Source organism: Centruroides sculpturatus, unplaced genomic scaffold (genome assembly GCF_000671375.1).
Source record: "Centruroides sculpturatus isolate CEXI.00-Female unplaced genomic scaffold, Cexi_2.0 scaffold602, whole genome shotgun sequence".
Lineage (NCBI taxonomy): Eukaryota > Metazoa > Arthropoda > Arachnida > Scorpiones > Buthidae > Centruroides > Centruroides sculpturatus.
In genome coordinates, this window is record NW_019384890.1 from 375,655 (window position 1) to 395,859 (window position 20,205).

Genomic DNA, 20,205 nt, shown 5'->3' on the forward strand with positions numbered 1-20,205 from the left:
TCACTGTATAGGTTAAAGCAACACCAACAATTGTAAAAATTAATTCACGCTTAATAGAAAATGCATTACAAGCCGAAAACGATATCCTTTCGTGAAAGAATTTTCGAGAAAATTTTAATAGAGATTTTTGTAATGAAATATCAGAGGTCAAGGCACTTCTGTATTCTAAAATATTTTCGATTTCTCGAGTGGCATCAGAGACACGCGCAGCAGACAAGCAAACACAAGAAAAGAAACTAAACGGAACTACAGTCAAAAAGAAAATTGCCAAACAATAAATAAAATTATAATTTCGTTTTGATAAAAAGTAACATAAATTAAACGTTAATTTTATTCCCATTCCAAGTGTCCATACAAATAATGTCGATGAATACAAGTCATTGAAGTTATAAACAATTTCCTTAATTTCAGTGTAAGTATTCGATAGAATATTTACATCTGTTGAAACTAAGACACAATCTTTTAGCTTTTTCGATAATTGTGTAAATGCATTTTCTAACTCTTTACATATTGACACGAAGAAGAAGAAAAGAAGATTCAACGGAACACGTGTGACAAAACTTAACAACGTGAAATTAATTACCAATACAATCAAGTGGATGTTTCTGTCAAAACGAAAGCCAAAAATGTCTAAATCTTCAGGAGATTTTATTGTATTCCCACGTTTTGAAGAATAAATTAAAAGAAATTCTGTAATTCCTTCATTACACCAAGTTAATATTATCAGAAACGAGATAACATTCTTTGATTTACATGCATTAAATTTTCTTGATTTTGATATTTTGATTAATTTTTGTAAGTTATCGCAGATTCCTTTTTTATATTTTAAAAAAACTATGGAAACTAAACGAACACATGACTGTATATATAAACATTTGAAAAAAATTTTAAAGAGAAGAATAATGGGCAATTGTTTTTTACAAAAATTACAAACATAAAAATGTTATACAAAGTGCATAAATTAGTTAAGATTAGAATAATAATATTGATAACAGATAAAGAATTTTTTGATAATTTCCACCCATATAACTTCATGCTGAATGAAAGTAGTTTAGGAATATATTGAGATATTTCATTATCTCCCTCTTCCGAATTTGTATGAATTTCTATTATCTTTGCTGTTTTCATAATTTCTATAAAGAGTTATCATAACTTAGTATTAGATTAAAATAGATATGAAATATCCGGACTTACATGTTAAAAATTCTCTTATTTTCTTCAATTGCTTTATCCGAAAAATGCAGTACTTTTAACAAAATTAGAACGAATGAAATAAAGAAATATTACGTTTGTGTTTTGTTCAATCGATTTTCTATAAAAATTTAATTAAATTGCTTTAAATAGTTTTGAGAAAATTAAATTGTTGTTTTTTTTTCGTAATTGTCGGTCCAAGAGTAAACATTATGAACTATTATTCTAAACACAGCGACAATCTAAAGAGGAATTCAATCATGTTTCAAAACAATTAATTAAATTTAAGGCTTAAAATATTTAAAAACATTTCAATTTGACGGTTAAACAATAAAACATTATTATTTATTCTGTTACTTTTTACAATTTTTGAATGTTTCTGGCCTACACGCAATAAGGTTTTTCCTGTACCTTTCGTTCGATGTGTCAAAAATAGGGTTTTCTTTTTAAAGCTGTCTTGAGTACAGTACAGAGAAGCCCAGAGATTTATTTTCTCTTTTAGAGCATTATAACACGCCTCCCAAAATAGGGTTAGTTGTGTGACGAGGGACGGCCTGAAATATGCAGGACAAGACAGCAAATAAAATAAATTGGAAAATTTCAAATTCGCTATGACAATCTCTACGACAATTTTTTATTTGGGATCTTTAATACGGACGTTTAACATGTGCGCCTTGCAGCCACACATTTGCGTATTTCAGTAGCTTTCTTCAATCAGGTAAGCTGCAAAATTATAGCAACCGGTTTATTTACGACCTTCTTTAGTAGGTATAGTTGCCAAAGTGATTTCAATTTGCATTACACTTAATTAGTCATCATTACAATACATTAGGTATGTGTTTTTAAAATATCTTCTTTATTAGGGAAGTTTATTCTGTTAAATTTTGGTGATTAAAAGTCAAGTGATGAGATAAAGGGAGTCGTGTGTATCTCTAGATGGGTCGGACTTAACGACAATTTTACTCGTTATTATTATTTACAAGTTTTTATAAAACCCACTCCTACCCTAAAAAAATCAAGCTTTTTGCATTTCATAATAGTTAAAATTACATAAATTTAAAAAAATAAAATATCGTAACTGATAGCGCAGTTTTATATGTTACAGAGAAAGTTAAGCAACGCGTTGCTAGATTTTTTAAAGAATGTTTTATGTAATTGTTTTTGTAGTAACTGTTTTTGTCTCTTTTAATAGTTGTGGCAACTTCCACATCAATTGTTAACGGTTACCACACAGTTTGAGATAAAATTTTATTCCTTGATCAAATTATTAATTAATACTGTTACTTAAACTGTGTGGTTTCTTTTATGGGAGATTTTATGCTAATTCGTGTTTTCGCGAATGGAGAAAATTCTTGGTAGGTTAATCCTTGGATATAAATCGCTGGTAGGTTAATTCTTGGATATAAACGGGTAAATCTTTATGGAACAAAAGTAATGCTACGAATATTATAAGTAATTTTCTACAGCTTACCTTTGAGGAAAAAATAGCAAGATAAAAGAAAAATACAAAATTTTAATGTGGATATGAAGATCAGAATTAAGTTTTTATGTACAGGTATGAGAGTTGTATAAAAGAAAAGTTAAACCGAAGCTAAACTCCATACGACTTGACAAAACCGAAATCAATACGGGAGTTTGGCGTTCATGAACTGTTTTCAAATAGTATATATTCGATACTGTATAATAAGATTTTGCTCTATATATTCAGAAATTTTATGCTGGAATTATATTCATTATAATAAAACCAACATAAAACGTTAAATGTAAATGGTTGCTTAAAAGTCTAGGCAATTATTTAGGATTATTGGGTGGAGCACAGATTTAGGCAGGAATTCATTTTATGCGCTGACTGACGACACGCAATTCCAACATAAAAGAAGATCACACCGCCCTCCTGTTCGAAATTGTCGTATCTTATAAGAAATAAATCGTAATCTATGACCCGAGACATAATGCGATTTCATTTTCTTGAATCTATCCTGATTTAAGGCGATGATACTGTGCTAAACTTCAATAAAAACGAATAAATCTGTATGAAATTTGAATGTAGACATCAAGGATTTTTAATAAATAGAAAGCATAAAGAAAGTATTAATATTTTTGATAAAATCTAGCTGCTAGTTAGTTGTAGATTAACGCCTGACCAACCGACTGACAATGTGGAGATTTCCGGGCTTTCTTCACGTTGTAACATTTAAAATAGAGACCATTATCAGCAGAAAGTCCTCCCAGAAGAAACCTGCCTCGCAAATCTCTCACGTGTCACGTTGTGTTATACAAACAAACAAACAAACAAAATAAATAACGTAAAAACTTTATAAATTACTTCTAATTATATATTCAATAAATAATATGTAGAGCATACAATAACAACTCGTAAAATCTTTACATAATAAATAACGTATTAATTTTGCATCAGCACAGTAAAAATAATTATCTTTCAGAATATATATATATAGATCTGCTTCATTATTTTTCGTCCATCTTGGGTGTCAGATTATTAATTTCCATTTGAAAGAATCTGCTTCTTTGTTGATGGAGTTTCAGATCGTATAACATCGTTTCTATATTTATATTTATAAGTTACAAGTATCAAAACCATAATATCTAACACGGCCAGTCCAATATAAAAGAATAATTTATGAGACTGCAAAAACATAAATATAAATTAATATAAATTCATTAATTATAAAACATAAAAGTAATTGATTAATTTACAATTAATTAGGAAACAATTAGGAAACAATGTTTACAGTGTGAATCAGTTTTGGTAATTTCAGCCAAAATCCTGGTACTTTGAAGCCCAATTGTTAAATTGGGTTTTAAAGTACCAGGATTATCCAAGTTAATGTGGATAACCTCGAATAATTGGCAGTAGTTTGATTAATTTTAATTTCAGACTACTAGGGTTGTGTGCTCTCCTCCGACAGCACCACATAGCAGACGTTACTAGCCGCCACTATTTATTATACGGATAATACAGTACGATATTTTCATATATTTAGGCTACATTTTAATGTGAATGATTCGTCTTACATTGAATTTAGAAGGGAATGATTTTGTAACACGTGTTATCGTTTTAAACTTTCTTTTATGAATTATTAATGCAATACAGGAAACGTAATGCATTCACTTACAGGTTTTCGAATATTCGGATGTTCTACTGTTAAAAGTAGGAAAGTTAATAAGTGTAGATTGATTGCCTCTGAATATACACTAATTGTAATTATATAACCAATAAATAAATTTGTATATTGATTTTGGATTCAAAAAAACCATACAAATTTGAACGTTTAGTAATTTTAATCTTTGAGAAAATTATTGGGCTGAAATTTGAAAAAAATTGTAAACCTACAACTTTTTACTGTCGTCCGTCTGTGTGTCTGTGCTACCTCAATCTCGAGAAAACGTTCATTTAAATGAAATTCAAGAAGAGATATGGAAAGCTTACGTGCAGTAGGCAACGATTAATTAGGCCTATATATGAACTTCCAGTACAAATCGAAAAAGTATGATGTACTGAGACAAGACAGTACTAATTTGAGGTGGAAAGCATATATTTTGAATTATTGATAGATAAATTTAAAATATAAAAAAACTCAGCTCCCGCATTATCAGAAGCATTTAAATAAAGTTTATTTAATAGTAATCTATATACATAAAAGTAAAAATATATATCTATATGTATGTACGTATGTTTCTTTGTTTGCAACGCAATGGATTCTATATTGTTTAACGTATTTGAACTGAATTTGGCACTGTTCATCGATATCCTATAAAAAAATAATGTGGGGGTTCCATCCCCAATTACTCCTAAAGACTACCCTTCTTTAACTTAACTCCGAGCAATTTTTTATGTTTTACAGTTAAATACTCGAATCAATAAATGTACCATGTAATTACTAAAATCATTGCTTTCATCACCCTCTCTCATTCCTCCACCTTTTCAAAAGCCCGACCAAAGCCTGGCTCACGTCACTGGTATTAGGGGAGATCGGGGCAACTTCGGCAGGCGGGGCAAGTTTGTCAAGCGCTTTTTTTAAAAAACAAATTAAAAGGAGACTTTAGTTATAGGTTAGGCAGTTGAGTTTTATTGGTGGCTTGTTGAGTGTAGTGTTTTTATTGTTTTCCAACAAGCGTAGTTGAATTATCAAGCAAATTTTCATTTTCGTTCAATTCCATATAATATTTTTTTTCCATTTATATTGAATTGGCAGGTTTTGTTATAATTCCATGATAACGAAAGTTACTTTTCCTGTTAGAAGGATGTAACTTCAACTTATTCACGTGGCCAGATCGTGGCTTGGCATTCTGTTCTCAGGGTTGTACTTAATGTTTCGAAATCATGACTAGCGGGGTAAGATCGGCAACATAAAGCCACATTAGAAGCAAAGGATAAAAATCAAACAGATGATAAGTGAAAACATGTTTGCATTTGTTATTCACGTATATATGTCTTTGAACTTGCATTTCGTTGTAATAATATTAAATGGATGTTGGATTTGTATTTCTTTGTTTTAATAGTGAATTCCAACTTATACATTGTTAATAACATAATTTTATATACGTGCCTATCTTGCCCCATTACTGTTGCCCCTATACCAGGGGCAACTTTAATAAAAATAATTAAAATAATTACAACTTTACAAAAAGAGAGAAGTTGCCGATCTTGCCCCTATACCCGGGGCAACTTCGTCAATTTCTCTCTTCTTGTAAAGTTGTAATTATTTTTATTATTTTTATTTCCAAACTGATTTTAACCAGTTCTATAGTAAGGTAACATTCCAATAGACAATATGCAAAGCTTTTTTTTCAGTTTACTGCAGTATTTATTACACAAAATTTAAGTAAAGCTTAACATGCCGATCTTGTCCCGATCTCCCCTAAATAAACAATACAATTATACTCTAAGAAGACTGTTCTTTGCGGAATTCGATCATATTTCGTAAGAACACAATAGCGCTGTATTTCGTAAAGAATAAATAAATTAATTAAAAATGTTAAATTAAATCTCAATTTATTTATTCCGTAGTTAATTTATTATATTGCTTCAACAAAAATACCTCAACAGAAGTCCATTTTATCGAGTTCATTATGAGTTTGGCAAAGCCCTGATGGTGAGGAACGGCACCTGACATATCCGGAATGGAACCACTCACCCCGAAATTTCCTAGAATTTTTGAGTTGGGTGACCACGTGAACCTTAAATGATGGTTCGTAATGATCCATTCATGTCTCACGTGGTATAAAATGCAACAAACTTTTTGATTTGTTGATTTTAATAATCTTTAATTACAAAATGCAAAATTCATACTATAAATGAAGCGTGATCGGTTGTCTTAACTTCTATTAATGTTTAAGTGAAATTATTCTTTATCACCATACCATTATGATTTTTGTTTACATCACGTCTACAGGGTGCATCGGAAAGCATAACAATGTCTGAAACGCTTAGATATTAAAAACGATAGCTTTATTGAGAACACGTAAATTAGGTAGGAAGTAGTTAGTTTTTAGGCGATTTTCCTTCTCATGATCAATATTGATGGTGCATTCGTAAAAATTAGTTATACAGTGTTTCAAACACTGTCTACTACCACACACGCCCATTTACAAGCCTATACAAGCGGCTAAGAATCATGATCGACATTACAATAAAAAATAATGAAAACATGTTTGACAACACAATCATTGAAGTCTGTTCTATGACTTTTATACTTTGATTTTCTTCTACTTTCTCTGCCAATTTCTTCCACGATATGATCGTGCTCAATAGTTTAGCTCCATTTACAATTTTTTTTTATCATTAAACGCGACATGATTACTAATTCAATCACTTAAATTCTAATTCTATTATTAATTATTTATATTTCCTGTCAAAAAATTCAAACAAACGTACCTCTTCTACGAAATTCATCTGCTGAATAATGAGAATTATGAAATTTCCAAAAGCTGATTGAAACCAAAAGAAGGACTGAAGAATAGATTTCATACTCTGTGGTGCCTGGGGGCAAAATATGTCTATTATTAAGCTGTGTTAATTTTTATTAAAATTAGAAATTAAAAAACAAACTGCATAATTTACTTCACTATATGCAAATTCCTGTATGGTAATGAAAAATATCGTGTCTCCTGCTGCAATTATAATATATTGAGGAATTTGAAGCAAAATGGATAAAGAGTTGCATTTAGATTTATTCTCCTGTTTCCAATCCTATTGAACGTAAAGTTAGTATATACGTATATTATGTTATGAAACATTTATTAATAATAAAATGATTACTAATTTTCCATTTTGATCTGCATATGCTGTTAATTTGTAAATGTCTCCACTCCCAATAGCAATGCTAAAGACAAGAAAAAAAAATGTTATCATCATTCACTTACACAAATATTCAGTGTGCCATAAATCTGGAACTATAGGAGTTATGTTGATTTCATTTATTTTAGTTATTTTAATGTTAAGAACCTGCAGTCAGCGTAAAGATAAATTCACACTTCTCACTAATCACACCTGTTAAACACCTCAGAATTTATCGTTGACTGTAAATCCCCACTATCAGAATAATTTAAATTCGTTTCTCCTTGCTCAGCGCCATGTTTACCTGTAAAAATTTAACTTCCATTTACGTAACTTCCATTGTTCCAGACTTATGGGTCATCCAAAATGTAATTAGCAAATCAGCAGTTACAAACAGAATTGCAGAATAAAGCACATAATAATGTTTATCTGTACGAATTTCAATAAAGTTATGACAAACCGTTGACTATAGAATAAGAGAATTAATGGTATTACAGTTCTTGCCACTATTTAAGCGAAGGTTTGTAGAAAATTTTACACTTTTTAAAATTTTCTTAGATAGCATACAAATTGCTATATTAGTAGACAGATTTCGAAAGTTTTCGGAATGATTGTATTGTTACAGGAAACTTTTACAGAAAACGGCATTTTGTGAAAATAGGACACGTAATTTACTTTGTTATAGACCAAATACTTCATCAATTATGATTTCGAGATTTGTATTATTTTATTATGGTAATTATTACAAAACGCATATAAAGATTTAATAAATTTATTTAATAATTAGCGTCAAAAATTTACGTTTCGAAGATTACAATGACAAAACACTAGTTGATTTGTGTTTTGCGATGTTACACGTACTTTACCTTCTAATGTTCTATCGTGCTACAATACGATATTACCTAAACTATATTTCTGTAAATTCAAAATGTAGAACGAATTATCATATAGATTAAAATAAAATTTTAAAAAATGTGTTATTGCATGTTTTAAGAATACAGTTACCAATAATATATATATATAAAATATGTAATTTATTTAAAAACAACTTGAAATTGTTAAAACACAGCGTTTTAAAATTTTGAAACCTTCTCATTAATGTCCACAATCATCCTCCATTTATTTGAAAGTTTATCTCATTAAATCGCATATTCCATGTTTCACTAATTAAATTCCCATAATTCTTGCAACAACGGATTATGATTTTTCAACACTTGTGTAATAAATCAATTCTAGCGTAATTTCTTTTTTAAATCTGCAAAACAATTTTGCAATTTATATATTATTTAACAACTTATTTTTCAAAACTTAAAAGAAATCTAGCAACGAGTTGCGTAACTTTCTTCACTGTTATGAGATTTTCTTTAAAAATTTCAATATTTTCAATTATTATAAAATGGCAAAATGCTAACAAGTAAAATTTTCATTAAGTCCGACCCCACGCGAGATATGACACTTTATCCTGAGATGTTAAACAAAATAGATGCAACACACTCACACCCACCCACCCAAATACACATATCCACGAAACTTTTTTGATGTGTTTGACTTTTATGGGTCTCAAAACGTGAAGATTTCCAGAACCTCAGAGAATCAAATTTTTCCATGATTTCCCCTAAATTGTCTCCGGACTTGCGGAAAAAATCCCTAGCTTTCTTCTCAGCGGCCCTGACCACATGAAACTAAAATATATTAAATAATAATATTTAAACTTACTTTATTATGTCACTATCTGTGTTAGTTGCATTGCGGCGATTATCTACATTCGAGTCGTAATTAATTTTGGTTGAAAATGCTTGCAAAATCTCGTTTTCCTTTAAAATATTCCAAATAATTTAATTAAAAAGATTGGAAAAAAATTAATTTTAAATTTTATTATTTTCTAGGACAGACTCTAGCAAACACATAATCTAGTCAATTAAAATAACGAGTAAATTTTAACTTAAAATGCAAATATTATAATCTTGATAAAGCGATTCTTGTAGTGGCTTTATAATAATGAGAAGAATGAATCATTCAAAACAAAGCTTAGAAAATCGACTAAAAAATAGTTTAAATATTAAAATATATATTACAATTGCATCTATCAATCAGATAAAAACATATATAAAGTTAAATTTGCATAGTTAATAGCGTGAGATGCATAAGATAATTAGATATAATGCTGTAGTAACATGCAGATTTTGTGAGAATCTACGTTACTATTCTATTCTATTCTTGTGGCATCCTCTTCTTAGAGGGTCGCAGTTGACGAACCATTTTTCTCCATCTTTCCCTGTCATGAGCATTCCTCATATAAGTTTTCATCCAGTCCTTGATGCTATCTCTCCATCTCTTTCTGGATCATTCACTCTCGCTGTCTTTATTAATTGACCTGAAGATATCCTGGCCAATTGTTCAGAAAATGCAGAATTTCTTTGCTTAATGCTGGTCAATAATTATTTTCCTACATTTTTGTAGGGCCTCGTCTTTCCCTTATGGATCTAGCTAAACGCGCGATGAATATGGGAAAGGACCTTTTTAATGCTCACAGAGAAAAACGGAGCTAGATGACTAACAGAACTAAAACAATACAATATTACTTAAATTACATAATTCACTTATATATTATTTCACTTAAAGTATTGTTTCAATTAATGATACTAATAATATTATTTACCTTTATAGTTGAATTAGTTCTGTGTATGCTTAAAATAACGGTTGTTTCTAAGGGTTTGTTATTTGCAATATTATAATTTATTTCCTCGTTCGAGAGACTACACTTTGTAACTGCTAGATTTAATCCATGAACAGATTCATTTTCGGCAACTTTTGTTTTGATCTAAATAAATAAATTTTGTAAAAAATAATTTTAGAGTAGACTTTATATTGATTTAATATTATATAAATTACATTATAGAAATATATATATATATTAATACTTTTTTTCTATTACTCTAATATTTACTTCAAAACATTTAAAACGCCATTACGAACCCAAAGGAACAATGCAAAAATAAATGGCAATTATATTGCTGGCATTCAAATACAAGTCAATAGTAAACACGTGTTCATGAATTAAATTTTCTATGCCAATCTTCTATTTCCTTCTGTCCTTTTCTGCCTTTGCCGCCTCCTACCATCCATTTTTTAATTCCCTTACTTTTCTGCTTTTGCCTTTAGATAATCTTTTCTCCTCTGAGTACTTTCTCCACAGGAATAAATAAATAAACCAAGCAACGAGTTGCTTAACTTTCCCGGCAACATTTAAAACTGCGTGTGTGCCGCGATATTTTGTGATATTTTATTAAAAAACCTTTTTACTTTTTGATTATTATAAAATGAAAAAAGCTTAATTTCGAAGGTTGGGATGGTTTAAAAAAAGCATTGTAAATGCTAAAAAAAAGAGTAAAATCGTCATTAAGTTTGACCCTACTCGAGATATACACAACCTCCATTATCTCCTCACCTCTTCGACCTTTAACCACCATAATTCAATAGCATCAATCCCCTCAATACTCAAACCTCCCTGAAAAATTTTACAAGTTTTCAACAAAAAGCAAAAGAGATATTAAGCTTCAAACAGCATGAATAATTCACAAACACCCATTAACAACCAGAAATAATCTCCCGAACTATTTTTTCATTTCTCGACGTTTCAACATGTCCTGAGTCCAAAAATGTAAAAATTTTGGGAATCATTTTTTGAACGATCGCCATACTTTTCCTCTGTTATAAATAACAGCCTGGAAAGTAAAATTAATAACAACTGTCAATTGTGTTACGTAACAAATTAAATATGTTTTTCATATTTTAGTAATTGATAGATGAGTCAACAATGGTTTCCTAACGGAAACCATTAACGCCAATCACTTTAAATATTCCCGGTATCAGTATCAATTCGTTTTATTAAAAAATATTTTATATATAATCATTGATCAGCACATTTCAAAAATGGAAATTACCTGATAATCCTCCATTACTAATGAATTGATAGGAATGTCTATATTTACGTCACACGGCGTGTAATTTACAATAGTAAAGCGATATATGTCGTCACAGTTTGAGTGATGTTTCTGGAAAAAAATATAATTATAATTTATCTTTATATTTAAAAAATGACGTTTATACTCATTTTACAAGTAAAAATTTAATATTTAAAACAAAAATATGCATTTTTGGACTGCAATTTGACAAAAATTGTAGCCCTATGAATTCCCACTGTTTGTCTTTCCTTAATTTGAACGGTGTTATACAGATGAAAGCCAATACCGGGTATAGAAAGTGAATTGAAGGAGCAGGAGGTCCCGATTTAAGTATATAAGAAGTTTCTGTACAAACCGGAAGTCACGTTATTTCAATTCAAAAATATTTCCCTGAAAAGTGTTAGATAGATGATCGGCACGACTCTAATCTTAAAGGAAAAGTATGATGTACAGTAGCAAGACCCTACTAACTTGAGTTGGAGATCATATATTTTAACTTATAAAATAAAAATATAATTAGAAATTGCAGCAAGCATTATGACGATGTGCCGGGCTGTGATTTTTATATATAATTATTCGGGGCCTCCCGCTGGTATGCCTTCCACATCTGTTCTCAATTTTATCTACCTAACACCGTTCTTAAGATTAAGGAAGGACAGACAGATAGGCAGTGGGTATTTATAGGTCTGTGGGTATTTATAGGTCTACAGTTTTTTAAAATTGTATCTTTAAAACACAAAAGACGGCACAAAAATTACACCGTAAAAGAGTGGAAAAAGGTTATTTTTCGGATGAGAGTGCTATATGCATTGAGTGTTGTGATGATGCAGGAAAATTCGTTTGGAGATGTTTAGATGAGAAATTTAAGGAAAACTGCCTGAATACGAACACTAAGTTTCCAAAAAGTTTAATGATTTGGGGTTGCATGTCAGTTATTAGATTTGAAAATAAATATTTCCTCAATGAGGAAATTTTAGAACCGTTTCTGATTTTAATAATCGAAGTTCACTTTGGAGATGCTGATTGTTCTTTGCAGGATGATAATGTCATATGCCATCGAGCCGAACAAACTAAAGAATTTGTGGCGTAGTAAACACTAGTATTGTGTTTTATTCCAAAGACACATGGCAAATTTCCCATCAAATTCCTTTATTAGTTGAGTCGGTTAGTTGAGATGAATCGACTCAACTAATAAAGGAATTTGATGGGAAATTTGCCATGTGTCTTTGGAATAAAACACAATACTAGTGTTTACTACGCCACAAGTATAAAACAGGACACGGTTTCAAAAAGCAAATCAACAAACTAAAGAATGTTTAAAGTCTAAGGGTTTAAAAATATCTCAGATTTAAACTCTATTGAGAATTTATCGGCAAATTTAAAAAAGGTTGGTTGATGAAAGGGAACAAGTAATAAAGATAAACTTAAAGCCATTAAAAATTAGCTGGAATAAAATAACTAAAGAAACCTTGAATTAATTTTGACAGTGCCAAGATGGATAAAAGCTCTAGTAAGATCAAAAAGAGGGCCAACAAAATATTAACTCTCCAACTTATAATAATTAAAACTATAAAAAGATTTTTACTAAACTATCATAACAGATGCCACCAAATTTTTCCGGAAAAGTTAAAGAATTCATTGCCTGATTTATTGCCAAACAAAGATTTATTTTCTTGTAAAATGGGTTTAAACTGGACGATTTAATTTTCTTACATCATCACGTTCAAATACTTTACAGCACAATTAAACAATTAAAATCAATATAAGTTAATTATACCTCTAATGACAACTGTAGAAATGCGGCTAGAATACACGATAACGTTATTAATATACAACCAACAACGATTTTCTGCAACGATCTAAAATTAAAATTAAATTCGAAATTATTTAGTAAATTTACATTATATTTTTAATAAGTTAAGTACGAATAGAAAAAAGGAAAGATAATATAATTATATAAAAACGCATATACGAGAAAAATATATGTTCTCATAATATAATTTTACATGGAAATTTAATGGGTGTCTGTTTATGTGAGGGCACGATTTTGTTTACCCTGTTTGAAGCTTAATAACTGCTGTGCTTTTCGTTGAAAATGTCTCAAATTTTCAATGAAGGTTTGTGAATTAGGGGGATTGATGCTGTTAAATTTTGGTGGTGAAAGATCGAAGGGGTGGCGAGATAGAAAGGGTCGTGTGTTATATCTCGAGTAGGGTGGGACTTAACGACTATTTTAATCGTTATTAGCACTTACAATTTTTATAAAACTTAAATCTTTCCTTAAAATTAAGCTTTTTGCCATTTTGTAATATTTAAAAATAGAAAAATTAAAAGATAATAAAAAAATATCATAACAGTTTTTAATTTTTTAAATGTTGCCAGAAAATTTTAGCAACTCATTGCTGGATTTGTTTTTTCTAATATAGTAATATATTGTGCAATACTTTTTGTTCCATTTTCATATATTTTATTAGAGGTACATCGAAAAGTAATTTTTATATCATAAATCACTATGTATTTTGTAAGGAATATATCTGTTTTAAATAATTATTATTGTAATTAAAACAAGTACTGTATCAGAAACTATTATCTATTATTTATATAGCAACAAGAAAGAAGAAAATAAAAATTTTTTATATTAATTTAAATACCTTGTTAACAAGTTACATTTATTGAAAATGGGATATACGATGTACTCAAAAATAGGGATATATAAAATTCCTAGAACAGCAACTATGACTTGAAGTTGATCTGCTTCAATCTTAAATCCTAGCTAAGAGAGAAAAAAATTATATTTAAATTAACCAAATGCAATGTAATTGCCAGTGTTGAAATAGAATATAACACAATTAAAACAATGTTGATGAGTTATTTAATGTTACATTTGATAATGTGTATGAATTTAAGTGAACATAATCAAAGTACAAGGTGAAAAAGAAAGTCACTTAACACCCCTACTACAGAATTTAGAATGTACCCAAAGATTGTACATTGAGTACATCATGTAATTCCTTGTGAATTGATTGTACCTTGAGTACAATCAATTGATTGTACCTTGAGTACAATCAATTCCTTGTGAAATTCTAACTCTAAATAATGTGTCACATGATCCCCTTCTCGTTTTCAGTTTCGGAGTTGCATTCGATATGGTCGCCATCAAGATTGCAGTCGTGCGTGTAACGCACATCAATCTTTTGATTGGTGATTTGCTTTTTTGTTCTTATATTACAAGATGAATCTATGAGCACTAAGATCAATCTGTTTTCCCCTTGACATAATATGTGCTCCTGACATGAGCAAATTAACTTTGGATACATTTTATATTATGTAGCAGGAGTGTTAAGTGACTTTCTTTCTCATCCTGTATGATAATGTAGCAAAATGAATGTGTTTGAAATGATTATTTGAAGACATAATAAATGTGTCAAACAATTTAAATAAATAAAATTTTCTATATTATTTGTTGTTTTGAAATATTAATTTTTCCAAATGTAATTTTTGACAAGACTGTCTTGTTTATAAAATCGCACTGTCTGATGTGTTACCAGCTTAGAGGTATGAAGAAATACATGTCAAGGGTTGCAATTTGGCACAGAGTATTAGGTGCCCAAATCATGCGCGCATAAAAAAAACCAGACTTGAATACCAGATTGTAAAAGCATAGCGCTGAGTTTGTTCCTACTCAGCGCTATGCTTTAACTATATAAGAATACAAAGAATAAAATCGATGTAATTCCTACAGTTCCAGGTGTTAATCTCATAAATGGCGTGCCTTCTGATTAAATTAATTTTAAATCTTTGCATTTCAACACGTAATTTTAATGTGAAAAAGTGAATTTAAACACAAACGTAAATGTGAAAAATTTTGAGATGGTACAGTTATTTAATGAGAAATAACTATTTCAGTTATATTTTAATTTTTATATCTAAGAAAATAATGGCGTAATTTCTATAAAATTTTCAAAATTACTTACAACTCTATTGTCTAGCTTGGTCGCTTGCAATATAAAACTGGAAAACTTGAACAAATAAAGATAGATATAATGAGAATCTATGAAAACACAATTTACTCAAGTTGATAAAAATTCTCTTATAAAAAATTACTCTTAAATAGTGAACAGCAGAAATCATCGGTAGAAATAGAAATACCGATATAATTCGAAATAGTCTTTTTATATCGTAGATTAATTGCCTCTGAAATATAAATTGAATAAATAATTATATATTGAACATTTGAATGTAATTTGCAAGAAAAAAACAGCATACATCAAATTTATCATCCGCATAATCCAACCAATCCTTCTTGGTTACAACTTTCCTCAGTTTAATCTTTCTTATGATAGCGTGCTTTAAAAGGAAAACGGTTTAAACAGTATAAAAATTTTATATTATAATATCAAATAATATAAAATGTAAAAATCTTCACATTTAAAATTAAATTCGAAATTAGTAAGTCCAAATTTCCAGCCATATATTTAAATTTAGTAATTAAAAAAATAATCAAAAAATCCAGCGACGAGTAGCTTAACTTTCCCAGCAACACTTAAAGTTTTGGTAGCGCCATCTGTTACGAAATTTTATTTCAAAACACTTTTTATATTTCTTATAAAATTGCCAAAAGTTTAATTTTGAGAATAGGGATGAGTTTTATAAAGATTTTAAATGCTAATAACGAGTAAAATCGTGGTTAAATCCGACCCTACTCGAGATAAGACACATGGACCTATATCTCCCCATTCCTTGATCTTTATTTACCAAAATTTAACAGAATCAATACCGTAATAAACAAACCTCACAGCAAAATTTCAGAAATTTTCGACAAAAAGCACAAGAGTTAATAAGCTTCAAATAGGGCAAACAAAATCATGCTTTCATCACACTAACATTCACAGAGAGGAGTCGTGTGTCATATCTCGAGTAGGGTCGGACTTCATGACGAATTATCGCGTTACTACCAGTTACAATTTCTTAATAAACCCATCCTTACCCTCAAAATTAAGCTTTTTGCCATTTTATATTTTTTAAAAAGGTTTTTTAGTAAAATATAAAAGATGACACCACCAAAATTTAAAATGTACCCGGGAAAGTTAACCAATTTGTTGTTGGATTATTTTTCTATTAAAGTATTTGAATATACTCTCATTTATAATTAATTATCATTATTGCCAATATTATACAGTAAAACTGAAGAAAATAGTATGGAATATTGACGCCCACCAATAATCGAGAGGATAAAACCACTGAACACTGGCAGTTGATCGACAGTTCGCGCCAGGCCAACGGGCTAATCACGTGGAGTTTTACGGATTTCTTCACGTTAGCAATACCTAATTAGGGGCAGTTTTTTATAATCCCATAAAAGATCCCAGGGAGGCATCCCTCCTCGTCAGATCGCCCATGTGTCGCGTTGCTCTATAGAATAAAACCAAATCGTGAATTCTATCATCAGTGGTTGGTCCTCTTTTTCCTATTATATTCACTCCAAAATTAATAATTTTCTAAACGAATTTAAATTTAAAATTAACTATATCAAGTCAAATTTTCTTTGTAACGTGGTTTATTTGTAATCTGAACCGTAACAAGTTATTTAGTAAAGTAAAAAATATATACTTACTATTGTACATTTAAATCCTTCAAATAGTACGTTTTTAGAGGGAGGATTAATTTTGTAACTTGGATGTCCGAAAATAAAAATAACTAGAAAACAAAATAATACAGATTACTGAAATATTCTTTAGTGCGGATTAATTCAGTGAATTTTAACATAAAAGTATTTATTGTGACGTTGTCACAAATGCAGGTTGCAATTTTTAATATTTTTCATTTATTTAATTTAAAATACAGTAGACCCCCCCCATAAAACAGGTTCATATAGTTCGGATTCCTATATGACGGCGAAAAAATTGCGACCGTATTCGTATATGTACGCTAAAAGAGACTCGTATAATTCAGTAAAACGTCATCGCCGACTCGTGTCGCGACATGATTGGTCGAATCTACACCAATAGCAGATATTGCACAAACCGTTGAGTTTAAACGAGCAGCGGATCTACTAAAAACCATTTATTATTTAACGTCCATAAAAATTATATTTATATTAATGATGTCTCCAAAGTTCAGCAAAGTTTTCGCAAAAAAATAATTTATCAGGAAGCACATGAGCGCCATTCGATGCATCGCTCCGCGACGAAAACAACCTTAAGCAATGGCGTCGTCGAACGGTGCACACTCGGTAAGTAATCCTACAATTTTTTGTTTATAGAATAGTTTATATGGATTATTCCCAAAAAATTATACGTATTTTGGAAATGTTGAGTCGAATTAGTCTAGAATCGGTAATTTTATGGAAGAAAACCTTTCAAACAGCCGTAGTCCGTAAAGTGAATACGTGCCGGGCTGTGATTGGCTCATGTATTTAAGGACTCGTAGCACATAAATTTCATAAAGAACGGAACGAATCTACCTTGTATATGCTCTCCACCTGAAATTAGTAGTGGTTTGCCCTTGTACAGTATATCATACTTTTCTTATAACAGTAGAGTCGTGCAAGCTCAGGGAAAAATATTTCAATGAAAATAACCTGACTTCCGGTCTGCATCAAAGAACGTATATAGTTAAATTTTGATGGTTAGTAGTCAAATGGACGGGGAGATAGAGGAGTGTCATGTCTTATATTTGAGACAGGCTGGAATTTATGAAGATATTATTCGTTATTAACATTTACAGTTTACATTTTTACACTTGTACCATTCGTTAATAACTAAAGACATCAAAGTTGCTTATAAGAAAATCTCATAACAGATGGCGCCACACGCAATTTTTTTATGAATTGTATTAATAATATAAAAGTTATTTTTAAATAAATTCTTATAACTGCCGGAATAGTTATGCAAGTCGTTGCTAGATTTTTTATTTTTATACAGGTTACGTATAGAAGTATTTAATGTTTAGAATTAAATTGTTTAAATTTATTAGATATCATTTTTCCTATAGTCTTGTTTATTCGCTATAGTAACTTTGGCCAATTATTTGGGGTAACATTACCCTAATTTTATCTAAGTTTCTTAATTCCTGTATCATAACAAAAAATACTATTTTTCTAAAGACATTTTACTTTTTGAATTGTTATATCCGTTCATAATACAGGAAAGTATTGCAGTCGTCTCAGATTTGACCTGTCCTGCCTTTGCAAATCTTTTCAAATTTTCAAATTCTCTAAACCCAAAACAATGAAAAGGGGGAATTTACGTATATCTGCGCGTAAGTTTCGTTTAATATCTCAGAATGACATAAAGATTAAGAAATGTGGCATTGTAACATGCATATAAAGAGCATTGATGCTATTAAAATTTGTAATACGTAACTCGAGAGGTGAGAGGTGGAGAGATAGAGAGTGGTTAAGCGTCATGTCTTGAATGAAGTCAAAAAACGAAATTAATAAAAATTTTGTTCGGTTTTGGCATTTACAATATCTCACGAAACATCATCTCTCCCCTCAAAACCATGCCTTTTGACCGTTTTTAATAATTAATAATACAAAAGTAACTTTTAAAATAAAATACCATAACAGATGGTGCCACACACAATTTCACCTTTGTACTGATGTGTATTAGTTTTTCTTAAACGTATACATTTTTTGTTTAAAGCTTATCAAACTTTTATATGTGGATTTTACACTGAGTTTTGTATCGTAGGCAATACATAAAAATTTCGGTATTTTCAAACACATTTACTCTAATACTTAATCAATAGTAAAATGTATTATAAGTAACACTACTGTAATATATTTAGAGTTATTATTGACTTACCTAATGTCAATATTAATATAATCGAATTAAATCCAAAGGCTAAAGGATAACAAGTCGATTCTCCAAAACAATGAACTTTGGCTGATTGAAAAATATGAAAAAAATGATAATAATAATAAACTTCATTTCATTATTTAATTTTTTACAGAGAAATATATTCACTGTATGGAAGTGAAGTATATCAATTAATAAAACACAACACTGTACAATCAAGCAAGAGATAGAGTTTTAATTTAAATGAATATAGATTTTTAATGGTCAAAATTCAGTTTGTAGTGATGAAAATAACAATAAATTTATAGCTTATTAGAATGACAATTTTCGCATCAAGCGTTTTAATTGTCATGGTTTGTTTTCTGCCATCATTATTTATATTGGGTAATGTACCGTACATGTACTGTACATAAAATAAGTAGCAGAAAACAAAAGAAATAATAGTACGTATGCCTGTAGTGGTTTCGTGAAAAATCGTGATGTTAGATGAATATGTCTGCCTGCAGAAAGAATTTCTCACGTTTTCTAAATACGTTTTCCGTGATTTTAGATATAAGAAAAACGTATTTAATGACCCTGCAATTAAAAACTGACATAAAACCTGCTTCATAACCCGCACTTCTAAATTCAAACTTAAGTTGGATAAAACCCTGATATTTGGTTGGGGGTTGTCACCCGATCGATGGCTGGCTGAATAAGGTTGTTTGTGTTTTCTTCACGTGTCTCACGCCTAAATAGTAGCCAATTTCAACAAGCACAACAATTTAAGTAGGAGTCAAACAGTACCGTGACATAAAGGCGATTATCAAAGGCTATTATCTTGGGAGTTCTCCCAGAAGGTATCTTTGATAATCGCCTTATATTATAATATAAAATAAATAATAAACATGTGATTAGTATATTTTTATATATTTTTAAATATATAAAAATTTATATATTTATAAAT

The 20,205-nt window shown here is 29.8% G+C and overlaps 1 protein-coding gene across 1 annotated transcript in view; it reads right to left on the reverse strand.

Annotated features, from left to right (window-relative positions):
* Positions 1 to 3,401: 3,401 nt before the first annotated feature.
* The window catches only part of LOC111631200 (solute carrier family 15 member 1-like), a 29,765-nt gene continuing 12,961 nt past the window's right edge, over positions 3,402 to 20,205 (reverse strand). The window contains exons 9-22 of the mRNA XM_023375405.1: positions 19,266 to 19,346; positions 17,072 to 17,154; positions 15,724 to 15,804; positions 15,562 to 15,651; positions 15,432 to 15,476; positions 14,109 to 14,230; positions 13,235 to 13,316; positions 11,437 to 11,547; positions 10,152 to 10,313; positions 9,209 to 9,306; positions 7,475 to 7,538; positions 7,277 to 7,405; positions 7,091 to 7,195; positions 3,402 to 3,838 (exon numbers count right to left, since the gene is read on the reverse strand). Of these exons, the coding sequence (XP_023231173.1) occupies positions 3,692 to 3,838; positions 7,091 to 7,195; positions 7,277 to 7,405; positions 7,475 to 7,538; positions 9,209 to 9,306; positions 10,152 to 10,313; positions 11,437 to 11,547; positions 13,235 to 13,316; positions 14,109 to 14,230; positions 15,432 to 15,476; positions 15,562 to 15,651; positions 15,724 to 15,804; positions 17,072 to 17,154; positions 19,266 to 19,346 (1,400 nt within the window). The 3' untranslated portion in view covers positions 3,402 to 3,691. The remainder of the gene's footprint in view (positions 3,839 to 7,090; positions 7,196 to 7,276; positions 7,406 to 7,474; positions 7,539 to 9,208; positions 9,307 to 10,151; positions 10,314 to 11,436; positions 11,548 to 13,234; positions 13,317 to 14,108; positions 14,231 to 15,431; positions 15,477 to 15,561; positions 15,652 to 15,723; positions 15,805 to 17,071; positions 17,155 to 19,265; positions 19,347 to 20,205) is intronic.